Below are 14,533 nucleotides of genomic sequence, written 5' to 3' on the forward strand. Positions count from 1 at the left end.
TACTAATTTGTAGCCTTGTGGGTCTTACCATGATTAAGTAGAGGATTATTGATATAATGGTTCTGTGAATAGATTCTTTACAAAAATCTAGTGTTACACATTTTTTTTTTTCAAGAGTAAAATTTAAACGGGAGGTTTAGTGAGGACATTTTTTTCACAAAATGAACTGAAAATAGGGCTTGGCAAAACTTTTATTCAATATGTTGCCCCTGAGCTTTAATAATTACCTCAATACCAGACCTAAATCCCTTCTAGACCTCGAATTTATAGTACAACTCGAGCTTATCCACTCCATCTTGATGGAAATCTCTAGAAACTGGACACACTCTCTCCTCCAGACACGCCTAGATAGAGTAGTCCAAGGGTTTTGCGTCTAGAGAGGAGGACGGTCACATGCTAAGATCCCAAAAGTCCTTAAAGTTGTATCTCACGAAGGCCTTGGTCTTAGCAGCTTGATGACACGGGGCTCCGTCTTGAATGAAAGCAAAGTTGTCCCCAAACTTTTTTTCTAGCACAAGGTAGAACTTTCTTATCGAGGAGTCCGATGTAAGCATCCGCATTGAATCACTCCTTCTTCTCTACAAATACGCCCAAGACCATTGTTCCGCCTGGATTTTTTTTGTTCTGAAGACATGTCTCGCTCAAGATGAGACATTATCTGTATTGTCGGTTGTGATGTAGCAGCTGTTCTACTTATTCCCAGTGGAAAAAAAATCATCAGAAAAGAGCAAAACTTTGTCTGAATTTTTGTTGGTCATGAGAACATTTAGAATCTTCTTTGCTACTTCCAACCGTCTCAGCCTACTCTGTTCAGGGATCTTGTTTTGTCTTACTGTCCTCCTTCGTGATTTTTCATCGATGTCATTCCGAATTGAAAATGATAGAATGTGTACCACTAGATACGATCAACCCTCTACAAGATGCAACAACATAACTTCTTTTTTCCAAAAGACAAATAAACAAGTTTTTAAGTCAGAAAATATTTATTATTGTTTTATAATAATAGTATACATTTAATATTTTGAAAATCCTATTTTTTTCAATTTTGTTTCTCATTGAATAACTACTTTTCAAGAAGAAATTTAAGAGGGATAGTTATTTTAGCTAAGAATTTGAAAAATTAAATTGTAAACTACTCTAATTTTATAGATGAGGATATGATTAATTAGTTATTGGCGATTCTAAAAAGTTTCAAAAAATGTTGGGTTTTCCAGAATATATCAGTTTCTAATTACTTGACATAAAATTTTTATTATTTTTGAAATATTTCATAGCAACAGATCTGATTGTATCAATTTTAAATCTGTCAGATTATCCGTGGAGTTAGTCACGTTCAAAGAATTTTGCCTTTTTAAAATTATGAAAATGAATTCAAAAAATTGCTATTTTCCTTAGAGGAGCTGTCCATGAGTACTTTAAGAACATGCCCTAACTTCAACAGGCGATCTGAAAAGATTCACCAGGAACATTGCCGATTGGATTATTCATGTATGGGGTCACTTTCTTGACTCGTGCTGCTAAATTCCTACAAGAAGTTCTGCCAATCCCCTTCTTTATAGGAATTGATTCAGTGGAAAGGAAAAAAACCAAAAAATCATAACAAGAAAATAACAATTAACACCAAGTTTTGTTGATGGTAAAGTTCTGGAAAAACCTTAGTATGGAAGATGAAGTCAAGAATAATACACTCAAACCCTCTTACTACATAGTCACAGAAGTAGTTTTGGTACATCCTTGGTGTATACCACAAAGTCGTAGGTCGTAGATGTTTTATCTGCAAAGAAGCAGTAGAATGTTCGTTCCATTTATTTTGTTTCCGTGATTGAGTGAGACCTCTATTATGGTGGAGAGCATCATTACAGATAAGTTTAGCATAAATCTCAAGTTGTTAAATTGGCTCATTGATCTTACTATGAGAGGATAAAATGACTTTAAAGGGGATGCTAAGTGGATAGCAAAGACTCTCACGATAATTTATGATTACATATTAAAAAGGACTTCTCTTCCTGCAGGCCTGACACAGTAATCGTTACATATATATTTAGCCAATTACTTTTAAACTGTTTGCATTTTATATGAGGAATTCTACCTCATCTTTTAACAACTTTTAATTCTTTCATGTGCTTTTAATTTATTGGGAAAAAACTCCGTTTTTGTAAAATTTCTTTTTTGCAATTTAAAATATTAACTTTTAGTTGGATATTTTGAAAAAATAACAATTATTTATATATGTGATGAGAAAGTCGGAATGGACAATAAAAAAATGTTTTTTTGTTCATTAAAAACTAAAGCAATTAACTTATTTTCATAGATCTCATCAACAAAAACTCAAACTACTAAATCGCAATTAGTATAATTTTATAGAATGTTAAGTCATATTCTGGATTAATGTTATGAATTGAGGAACGGTTTAAAATTTCATGTAATTTTATTATTGATCGAATGTAATATATTATCAAGTTAATATTTGAACTTTGTTGAAATATTTTTTAGGGGAAAATACGTCTTTACTTGAAAGGCCATGAGGAGGAGGAGGCCATGGCCATCCACATTAATGATGGGCTTTTTCGGAGAGCCCTCCTTTCTCTTTATAGTCTCATTGTGGTCTAGCCTCTTCTTAACATGTTACGAGACATTCCCATCAGCCTGGACACCCCTGTTGGAGAGTGATCTGTACGAAGGAGAATTGATGCCCGCCCTGAGCCTTGAATCTCGCTGCGATGATATTTTTCGTCCGATTAAAAAAAACAAAAAAAAAAAACAGGTGCTTCTGATCCATGTTTCATCATGACAGTACATATTTAAAGTTTTGCTGTACACAGTTTTTTTTAATCATATCAGAGGGTTGACGTCCCCCTTGTCTATACACTGAATAAACCGAACTTTGGTATTTTTATACCGGGGTAGTTGTTTATTTTTCGTTAAACAACTTTTCATTGAGAGGTTTAAGATGGATAGCTATTTTTCTTTGAAAAGATGCCAAATTAAGATGTCATTAATTTTATTATCTTAGACGAATAAGAATCAAAATACCAATGATCACTTTTGTAGTACCGGAACCGGTATAAACATATTCGTAACACTAATAGTAGCTATTCATCTCGATTTCAAATACAGATACACTATATATATTATTTAATGGTATAATAGAGACACCCTGTGAATTTCATAGGAATAAGTTGTCTTCTGACACATCCAGAATGTATCTCTCTCTCAAATATGACAGACAATAATACACTCATACCATATACCGGATAGAAACTTGAAACTTACACACTTGAAAAGAAAAAAAAACAGCCTGCCATTCTTTAATTTAAGAGTTTCAATTATTACGAATGAAGTTTGGGTCCATGACAGCCCACTCCTCGTCGGCGGAGGCCTTTATGGCTTCAACGTTCAAGTGACAGATGCTACAGGCCCTCCTCTTGATGTGCGGCAGCATTCTCTTATCCCCGAAAGCCATATTGTTAGCTAAGAAGGTCTGAGTAATTTTCACAGTTTCTTACTGAAAGACATCATTGCTGCCGTGGACATTTTTCTGGATACAGGGAACCTGCTTGGACTTAATTATGTCCATTGACTTGGTTGTCGTAAGCCTGTAACCCTCTGAGAACCAAATCAGGGGCGTCCTTGAGGCCATCCACATTAATGATGGGCTATTTCGGAGAGCCCTCCTTTCTCTCTATAGTCTCATTGTGGTCTAGCCTCTTCTTAACATGTTACGAGACATTCCCATCAGCCTGGTCACCCCTGTTGGAGAGTGATCCGTACAAAGGAGAATTGATGACCGGCATAAGCCTTGAATCTCGCTGCGATGATATTTTTCGTCCGATTAAAAAAACACAAAAAAAAACAGGTGCTTCTGATCCATGGTTACCTATAAAATTGCAGACATTTTTAGTTTCCTCACACATAACCTCTACAATTGATATAATACAAGTGTGTAAGTTTCAAGGTTTCACCCCGTAGATATAATAATGATAATAAACTTCTCCTGCTCAACAGACGTGCTTTTTCATATTTGAAAAATGTTCACCTATTAAATTCCCTTTTTATTCCAGTACCTCAAATACGAAAGGAACATACAACTCAATTGACATAGCTATTTTTCACTTTGTTCATTCTTAAATTTAATCATACTCATATCATAAGTTACATACCTTGCACATTGAATTTCCCCATCTCCCCCCTCCCTATGAGATTAGGCTCAATTTACGTTCATGGATTATCTATAGGAAATGTTGGAGTCAATGTAATATCTATTTACTCACAGTGTACATCCCTCCTGCATAACTAAGTCAATAGAGACATTAACCTTTTTAAATTAAATAATATGTTGTTACAAAATTTAGTTATAGGATCGTTGAAAGGAGCTTTTGAGCATTTAAGTTGCTGCTTACAAATGTCAAAATTCTTTTTTTGTTCTAGTGGGTCGTAAATTACAATTGGAATAAACTTTGACTTGATCCAGATCCTGAAAGAATACAATTTTTAACTTAAAAAAGAACGAAAATCCAAAATTAGTATTTATAAAATACCATATCTAAAATTAAAGGTCCAAAATATATTTACTAAAAAAAAAGATACAAAAATATTTTCTTAAAAAGGACAAACAAGAATCAATAACACTTTCTTGATAAAAGAAATAAATATTTGCAATATCAACCACTTCTATCTTTAGCTATGTGACCTCATGTAACCCACAGTATTTCGTATGTTCATATATTTTACTATACATAAAGTCTCCGTGTAATAAATACATATAATATTTGAGTCCAATCTATAACCATCTTTTAATGTCTGTCACCTTATTTTATATCTATTTTAATAAAATCAATTAATTTTATTTGGTGAATTTTATTAAGAAATAACAAAGTCCCTTATTATTTAAATAATTTGAATTTGACAATTTTTGATTCACAAAGTTTGGCAAAATTTTATGTGCCCAAGATTATCAAAAGAAGCGAATCTGATTATAAGTAATTAAATGTAACTTTCAGATAATACTAAAATTATGAATCTCCCTCATCTAATTAATTTGTTAAAAGCCTTTAAAGATTTTCTTAATTTATCTAGACCACCCTGTAAGTTGCCTATCCTTGTTAATCAAATCTTCTTTAAATTGCTAATGTCTTTAAGGTCTTTAATCTTTAAGGCCTCAATTTCAAAGTGAAATTGAGTTAGAGATCCAAAATCTAATTTTGAGCTAGTCTACTATCAATAATTCAACATAACAAAATTATATTCAAATCCGTTTTCTTGTGAAATTTTCTAATGGAAATAACCATATATATTTTATTTCAATTGACGGAATCCCGAAAAATATCTGGATCCCGTTTGCTAATAGTAAATACTGTGAAATTTAAGAATTATTTTATATTTTAAGAGAAAGTACTAAGATAGCCTTACAAATTGATTCCCAATTCCTGCTTTTTTCTATCATTAATAGTGCACAGTTTTGTTTCCTCAGATCCCGCAGGTCCCACTTTCTATAATTTTGTAACCCGATACAGCTACAACAAATAAGAAATATCAAGTGATAAACGAGAATTTTTTTTTGTAGAGTTGGATTTTATATTAGTGCTGTGTCACTCCTTATTAAGGACTTAAAACAATTCAGTCTCGGTCCAGTTCAGTTCAGTCATGAATATTAGTGTTAAGACCTTGTAAAGTTCAGTCTTTGATGACGTCATTTTAACTTTATTATTATTTTTTAAATTGATTCTAATATTGAAAGTCCGAAGGATCGACGGCTTTAAGGAATAATACAGGGGCGTCCACAGGAGAGGGCGAGAGGGGCTATAGCTTCCAACCCCTCCAAAAAAAAAAATACTAAGAAAGCTTTTATTCTTGCTAGAGTATTTTAAATTTAATTAAATTTTTTTTTTTTCCAATAAATTCAATTGTCTGAGAATATTTATGGATTTTTGAAATTTTTTTCCAAAAAAGTTAACATTTGAAATTTAATTTTAGAAATTTATTGACAAAAAATTTCGGTTTTTTCTGAAGAGCTCTGAATTTTTGAAATTTTTTTGAGAATAGTTATGGATTTTTCGATTTTTTTGGAAATAGCTATGGGTTTTGGAAATTTTTCTTCGAAGAATGTAATAATTGAAATTGGTAGCCGGACATTATGGAGACAGTGGACAATATGGGTACTATATAGAGGTAGTTTTAGCGACAACCTAAATATTGGACAGTTTATTATGATAACTATGACTATAATGTGAATTTAAATGCCTTAAAGTAAGGCTTTTCCAGTCATCTTTGAACAAAATATATAGAAATAATAGTGATGACTTCACTAAATATAGGATCATTTTTTAAGTTGAGCTCATTTTTATTCCGATTCTAAAAATATGGATAAAATTAGTAGTTTGAGCCGAAACTTATTCTAAAAAGGAAGAATAGGACAAATCTGCAAGAAGAAATAAAGAGGACAGAAACAGAAGGGAAGAAGACTGATCTATGGGAAGAAAGAGAAAATAATCAAAGCTATATGCTTATAGGGCTTTGCATCATGCCAATATTACTAAGAGTTTGAACTAGTTGAGGTATTTCTATAATCTGCTGTCTCATTGTAGTACATTTTTTGGAGTTTAATGAGACGGCAAATAAATAGATACAAAACTGTTTCCATATAATCCATTGTCCCCATAAAGTCCTGGAACCATCAAACTATTGTATAAAAATTTTTATATTTGAAATTATATTTTTTGTGAACAACTCTAAATTTTTGAAATTTTTTGAGAATATTTATGTATTTTTGAAATTTTTTCCAAAAAATTTAGTAATTGATTTTTTTTTCAAAAAAATCCCCCCCTAAGACTGGATTGGACTGAATTAAATAAATAAGTACTGACACTTCACGATGTGAAATACAAAACCCAACCCGATGACTAATGTTCAACTGGCACATCATTAGAATCCATGTAACCCTTTTTGTTTTTGAAAATATGTATGGGCATGTGTGCATGGGGTTTCAAAATGAAAAAGAACTAGAAATTTATTGAATGTTTGTTGTAGTAAAAACTTTAAGCTGAAAAATTCTTCATTATTTATTTATTTTAAACTTATGTTATGAAATAATTGAATTCCGGATTTCTCGTGAAAAGAAATATTTCCTATGAGTTTTTCCCTGGGGATTAAACTCCGAGAAATCCCGGGATCCCTAGAAAGAACCCCTAATCCTTATATTTATTATTTTTCAGTGAAAATAGTTAAAGGACCGTATTTACATCTGAAAAGACTCAGTCGTGCAGATACTGGAGCGTTTTTATGTATTGCAGCCAATGGTATTCCTTCCCCAGTCTCAAAGAGAATCATGGTTACCGTTCAATGTGAGTAATTCATTATTTTTATTATTTGTGACCATTTCATTTCCATATTTTTTACTCAATAGTTCCTCCAATCATACGTGTACAGGCTCAATTGGTTGCCACTTCCATTGGCTCAACAGTTACTCTACCTTGCGAAGTCGAGGCATCTCCAAAAACTGTCAATTATTGGGAAAAGAGTATCATGAGACCAAATAACGAAGGTAATCAATGAATAAAAAATACATGTACATTTAATTTAGACATATCTCATTATATATCCTAATTGTATTTTGTGTGTTATTATTTCTATCATTATTTTTCTTTGCTTTCTAAAATCCTAGTTCGAATACGCTCCATCAATCCCAGTCACCGATTTCGTATTAGCGAAGAAGCACTCTCCATTTACTCAGAATCGTTCTCACTAACAATAAATCATGTACGTAACGTGGATTTTGGAAATTACACATGCATTTCTCGTAGTTCACTTGGAAATGTCTCTGGAACCATTACTCTTCAACGTAAATATTTTTTATACACTTACAATCTATATTTACCCTATTTACATTTACATTTAATTCTGACACACTTTAGATGAATGAAAAAACATTTATTACTAGACCCTTTTGTAGAAAGAAAATAAAAGGCATATATTATTCAGCATAAAAATCCTTTGCCCCCAATACTGCGCTTTAACCGACCTTTAACAGACAAGCAGAACTTAACATTATGCCCTGGGACAAGTGTTGTCTATTCCTCAGTTATTTAGTCATTGACTTGAAGAGAGAAACAAGTTTTGCTGCCTTCTCTGTACCAAGGCGGTTCCTCAGCTTAGAATGCACTACTCAAAAAGATGAGAAGACCCGTTCTACTCCTGATGACGAGGCTACAGCAGTCATAAGTTGATCAACTGCAGAGAAAATGTCAGTGCCGTGACTACACATAAATCTGCATAAGTTTCCCATAATTCAGTAGCTGAGAGGGTCTTGGTCAAAGGTTCTGTAAGCTTAAATCACGGAAAAGTAGGTGATATAGCCTAAAACTGAATGATGATAGGAAAAGTACTGGATATTTCTCATTGCCATATTCATCTCTTCTTCATTCAGTTCCTTCCCCTGCAGTGAAATATCAAGCATGTTTGCAAGAAGATGGATCTTGGTAATTAACTGTTTATACCTTTTCTCACCAGTTTTTCCACTTCCTGGTTGTTTTTGAGGTGGTCACATAACTCTTCTCAAATATTGCTTGAGCAATAGTGCATTTGTCCCTTTCTACCTCATATAGAGCCTTAGCTATTGACTGTAATCGAGCCAATAGCTCCTCAGCAGAGTGTTTGAATCCAATATTGGATACCTTAATCTTACAGCTGGATCAATCCTTTCTTTTTCAACTTCACATACCTCATTAGAATTGCCCAGTAATTTACATAAATCTTGAGGCAGTCTGACATAGTGTTCCATGGAGTATCTTGGGGCATTGTCAGACGCTGACCACCTTTTGACGTTATTTTGCATCTGCATGATGATTATGCCTGAAATATTAGACTACAAAACGCACACGCTCTTTTACATTATCAACTGCTAGGTCATGAGCCAGTAGATTTAGAAGATGTGCTGCCCAGCCATAAGAGATAATATCATGTTCAGTTGATTATTCTAGTAGTTTCTGCATTTTGGTAAAAGTAACACAAATAATGAATGTTCATTATGAATGTTGGACCACCCATCTATTGCAAGACATACAGTTTTATTTTTCAGGGAATTTGCACCATTTTCATATTCCTTCTCATAAGTCATAGGTAAATATTCATCAGCAATTTGTTGTCGTGATGGTCGAGTATAACCTGGCCTAATTGTCTTGACCATCTTGGGAAACTGAGGATGCTGCAGAAGAAAAAATAAAGAGTTTGATGCAAATATCATTCTAACAACTTGTTCATCAAGACTGGTATGAAGATTTTTTGTCTTTGACTTTTATGTCTTTAAAAAATCTTAATACGTACAGTACTTATTTATCAGATACTAACTTACTTAACTGGATCATCAAGCTCCTCCTCTGTGGATGCCGCTTCTTGTTGTTTTGCTAACACCTCTCTCTGTGATAATTTAATCTTTCCACAATACCTTACATCTCCAGATGGCAGTCTTTGCACTTGTATCTGCAACCTTTACCAGATTTTGAGGGTATTTGTCAAAATATTGCCAAAATGCATCATTCTTTCGTCCAGAAAAGGTTGAAATCCTTACTGTGTGACTATTAAACAGGAATTGAGGCACTGAGTTAATCACTCTTCACAAGGAATATATTATATTAGATGTGCATTAGATTATGAAGAGTACTTTATACTCTTCCTTTGTTTGGCGCAAGGAAAGAAATGAAAAAGAAAAAACTTGTAAGTTTGCTAATGTAGGTAAATAATGTAAAATTAAACTAAAATAATAGATTTGCCGCAAGAGCCATGATTGTCTAGCTGTTTTCTTCAAGATTGTGGACCACACAGGCTTATACAGACCCGGACTCGCGAGTTATCCTACAACTAGCGAGCCCAACTCCAAATCAGGGCGAAATCCCCAACTCCGGGCGAGTTCGACTCCGACTCTGCACCTCCGGTATCTAGCGTTGTGAATGTGTAAATAACACTAATAGTGTCCATTAATTAACAATTATTTTTTGTATTACTGCTGTTAAAATTTTCTTAATAAAAATCGATTTTAATCAAAAAAAATCTACAACCCTGATTTATAGTATGTGAAATGCCACACAACCAAAAAATTTGTATCATAAATGAGGTAGTTATGATGTTTCTATAGGTAAAAACATTCAAAAGCAGACTATCTCAATCCAATCCCAATTTTTTTGTACGAAATTTTGGACTGCTATTCATCATACATATACAAAAATAATTTTAAAAAGTGTGTCATATTTAAATGTAAGTTCGATATATGTTATTATTTTTTTAATTTAGCATAAATGAACTCTGATAGTATATTTGGTAATAATATATTAGACACTTCTTAGTAAAAAACGAGAATTGAATATTAAAAATAAAGAAACAAATCAAAATGTATACGTGTTATACGCAGTATCAAAAGAGTATAATTCATTACCTGTGATATTTTCAAGACTAAAATACTCATAACGTGAGGAAAATTAAAGGAATACTGTAAGAATACTGTTGAAGGATACATTTCTAGTCTATAATACTTAATTTTATCAAAATCCTGTATCTCGATTAAACTCGATATCATGTCATCATTAAAACAAATCTTCTTTTTTTTTTCATTATTTATTCTAAACGCCTTCGTGATGGGAATTATTTTTGGACGTTTTAAGGTTATATCCTTGTTTTGAATTAATCAAATGTAAAATATTTTATTTTTCCACTTTGGTAGACTTTAATATATATATATACATATATAGTATATACATTGTGTTTGTTACGTGTTACAAAATGTATTCTGATTGTTTATTTTTTTTCCTTTCAGAACTCAAACTTCCAGAGAACTACAGTACCAAAAACAAGGATAAAAATAAAAACTCTCATTATAACCATGCTGAGCAGTCCCTCACAACTTCTTCCTCATCCTCTTCCCTACCAGGGAGTCTCTTATTCAACGAAGTTATAATCCAAGAAACTCCCTCAGACAAAGAAAAACAAGACTTTAATGGTTTAAAGGAAATCGAGTACTTTGAAAAAGATGGAAGGAGTGAGCATCAACTTTTTGGTTCTTCGCAGAGGAGTTTTTCCATTAATTGTTTGATCCTCATCTTACCATTTTTAATGACTCAACAGTTTTTCTAAGCCATATGTAAATATAGCCAGTTTTCACTCCAGCTGTACTTTATAATACTTAAATATATATTAGTTTAATAAAAAGAGGTGGGGAATTGGACTCGAAACTTGCGACTGGGCTTGGATTCAATCGCTAAGACTAAACATATTACGAGGAACGAGGACACAAGAAAGGTTGAAATAATAAGCAAATAAAAAACCTATACTCATTGGAGACCCAAAACTTGCATTATCATGACTAAATTACAAAAAACATGATTTATATGGAATCGAGAAAAGATTACTTTCGAACAATTTGGGATATATTTAAACACTATATTTTGCACTATTTTTTATGTATTATGATCTACTTCACAAGTAATAACAGCCTCGAAACGCCAGTGAACAGATTGTCAGCTCTTGACTATAAAATCCGGGTTCACAGCTTACTACACTGTCATAATGGTAGCTCGGAGCGAATCCAAATTTGGATGAAAGGTGCGGCTCACATTTTTCTCCGAAACAACCCAAACTACAAAATCCAGGGGGTTGAATTCAGGGCTAGAGGAGGGCTACATGGAGGAAGGCCAGACCCATATTGTTGCAACAGAAGTTTTGGTTCTTCTTGGCTGTATGGAATTGTAATCTACTTCTTGATATTGTAGGTAGTACGGATGGAGATGCCAACGGCCTCTTCATCCTTTTTGACACTGATACTGGCGCAGACATTAAATGACAATAAAACTTATTTGCTTATGTTTTAGCCTACGTTTGGTGGTATAATGAAACCTTGTAATTAAAAACAACAGTGGTAAAATCATAATTAAATGCAAAGCAAGTTTTGTGTCCCTACTCTGTTTATAAACTATGTTCACTCATGATCACCCTGGATCTTAAAAGTTACTGGGCATGTGACTTTTTTAGAGCGCGAGGAAAATAAAAATATTATCTTTCTCTTAAAAATACTGCATCCCCAACAATGACAAGAGTCAAAAGATGAAAATAGTACAGTAGAAAATTTGTCACCCAATCAAATTTAAAGTGATAATTTCTTTTCCTTATTGATATGTTAGTCGCCTCATTCCTTAGAGTCTATTGACCTATTTATTCTTATATGAAACTCAAGAAAAGCCTTCACACTATCGACTTTATATTAAAATTATGGACATAAAATAAGCTCAAAAGATATTGGAGAACTCGAACTGGACTCGATAAAAATGTTTTAGAAAGACTTGATACTCGACTTGGACTTGTTATTAAGAGGACTTTCCCTACCTCTCGTTTAATCTATGTGTACATACACGAGGATTTTACAACACTTCTGCACTATAGTTACATCATATCAGTATATGTTAACAAGAATATTTTATTTAAACTTATCTTACCTGTTGATTAATATATATATATACACTCTTAAATATTACATACATATAACATAGAAAAAATTACATTTAATTAATTAATTAATACACCGTTATCACTTCAATGCTTCCATTGTTTTTTGAATACTTGGATAAATTATGTCACTTATAAAAACCTTTTTTTAGCATGATCATTATGAATTAAATAATATCCGTTTTAAGACTTTTAGCACGTCGTTACCTTCATTGTATCACGCAACCTTCCATCCTAAAATAAAAATAGAAATGGCTACAAATCAGTTCATAGATAGCCAAATAAGTACTAATTACAATTCATCCCTTAAATACTCCCAGACCATATAATAGTAGAAACTTGTAGATTCATGATCAAGTGAGCCCCTTACAAATGGGATAGAAGAACTGGGAAATTACGGCAATGCCATAAGAAAAGTTCAAAAGATCCTTTTTTATATTTGTATTTAAAAAAAACCCAATTATTTATTAGATTCAAATAGTCGAACCTATACCTATAAAATAGCTTGTAACAGGCTTGATATTCAAATTGAATAATTTCAATAAAACTGATTTATGAAGTTCACAGCCCTAATTTTTTATATAAGTTTTGTATATGTTTGACTATTTAAACATAATGAATACATTTTTCCATATAACTATGACAAATGCTCAAGAAATGGCCTCTTCAACTTATGTTGTGCCATTTTAGTAATTTCTCAGTTCTACTACAACCTTTGTAGCGGGTACACTTGAGCCTTCGCTTACAGGTTTCTTGTATCTTATGAGTAAACAACCATTGTCATATTATTTCTCCACAATTTTTCAAATATTTTATAATATTAAAATCCTACATGGTATTTTATGCGATATTCTATTATAATATTGCTTAGTATTATTCTATTAAAACTCTTGTTTTAATGTCTGGCACAGCTTGTCTGAAGAGACATGGGCTAGTATCGTCCCAAAACTCAATAAGATTGTAAACGATTATGATGAACTAAGGGAATATGGAATGTGAAAAATACAAGTATACAGCAAAGCCATTATCACAAGAAAATTATGCCAAGCAGTAACTTGAATTTTCTGACAGAAATTTGACTTTCTATTTTTGTCTATAAAATTGGAAATTATGTCAGGTCTTAATTGGATAGAGGGGGCCCTTTGTAATATTCTTGTACACTATGCAGTCTCTATTTATATGATAGCCAACATTTATTTATATAAACAATAAGACGGCCGATATATATATATATACAAGGAGTCCCTGAATAACATAGTTTCATAACACAGTGTTTCGAATTATTTTGACTCCAAATATAGTGATGTATATTTCTTACATATTGTATTTTATATATAATGATAATAAATGATAAAAAAATATATTTATGGAGGTAAAAAATTTTTTTGTTGTTGTTTTTTTGTGTTTTGTAGAAGTATATAATTTTCCATATAAGGGTTTTCGTTATTATTTCAGGTGCGTCCCCGCTGATTATATTTTGGGGAGGGCTTGGTTTTCGATTTTTTTTTAATTGAAAAATTTAACTTTTTCTCAAAAAAATTACAAAAACTAAATCTCAAATATTAAATTTTTGAAAAAAATTTCAAAAATCCATAGCTATTTAAAAAAAAAAGCATAAATCCACAACTGTTTACAAAAAATTATTTTTTTTGGAAAAACGTATTACATTTTTTGGAGATAAATTTTAAAAATCCATAGCTATTTACAGAAAATTAATTTTTTAGGAAAAAAAAATGAAAATTAAATAGAATTTGAAATATTTCATTTTTTTTTTTATTCATATATTTAATTTTTATTGTGAAAAGCCAAAATTCTTTTTTTTTTTTGGGGGAATACAGTACCTCTAACCCACCCCCGGTGTACGACCTTGTACTTATTATACAAACTTACAATTAAAATGATTGATGAAGAAATATTGGTAAACTTCCGACTATTAAAATTTTACAGTATTGATAATCAAGGAAATACCCGATTTAGATTTGCAATTATTTCAGAACTATCTTGTCTGGAATACATTACTTTAAATCATTTATGATGAATAAATTGGTTT

At 32.0% G+C, this 14,533-nt stretch overlaps 1 protein-coding gene across 2 annotated transcripts in view; it reads left to right on the forward strand.

Annotated features, from left to right (window-relative positions):
- LOC121116650 (protein amalgam) overlaps window positions 1-12,675 on the forward strand; it is a 57,439-nt gene extending 44,764 nt beyond the window's left edge. The window contains exons 7-11 of one of the 2 annotated variants that reach the window (XM_040710917.2): window positions 7,212-7,340; window positions 7,403-7,540; window positions 7,661-7,837; window positions 10,802-11,125; window positions 11,183-12,675. In XM_040710917.2, the coding sequence (XP_040566851.1) occupies window positions 7,212-7,340; window positions 7,403-7,540; window positions 7,661-7,837; window positions 10,802-11,118 (761 nt within the window). In that variant the 3' untranslated portion in view covers window positions 11,119-11,125; window positions 11,183-12,675. Of the gene's footprint in view, window positions 1-7,211; window positions 7,341-7,402; window positions 7,541-7,660; window positions 7,838-10,801 lie in introns of both variants that reach the window. The other variant, XM_040710916.2, reaches the window with a different exon arrangement.
- Window positions 12,676-14,533: the final 1,858 nt, after the last annotated feature.

Source organism: Lepeophtheirus salmonis, chromosome 4, assembly GCF_016086655.4.
Source record: "Lepeophtheirus salmonis chromosome 4, UVic_Lsal_1.4, whole genome shotgun sequence".
Classification (NCBI taxonomy): domain Eukaryota; kingdom Metazoa; phylum Arthropoda; class Copepoda; order Siphonostomatoida; family Caligidae; genus Lepeophtheirus; species Lepeophtheirus salmonis.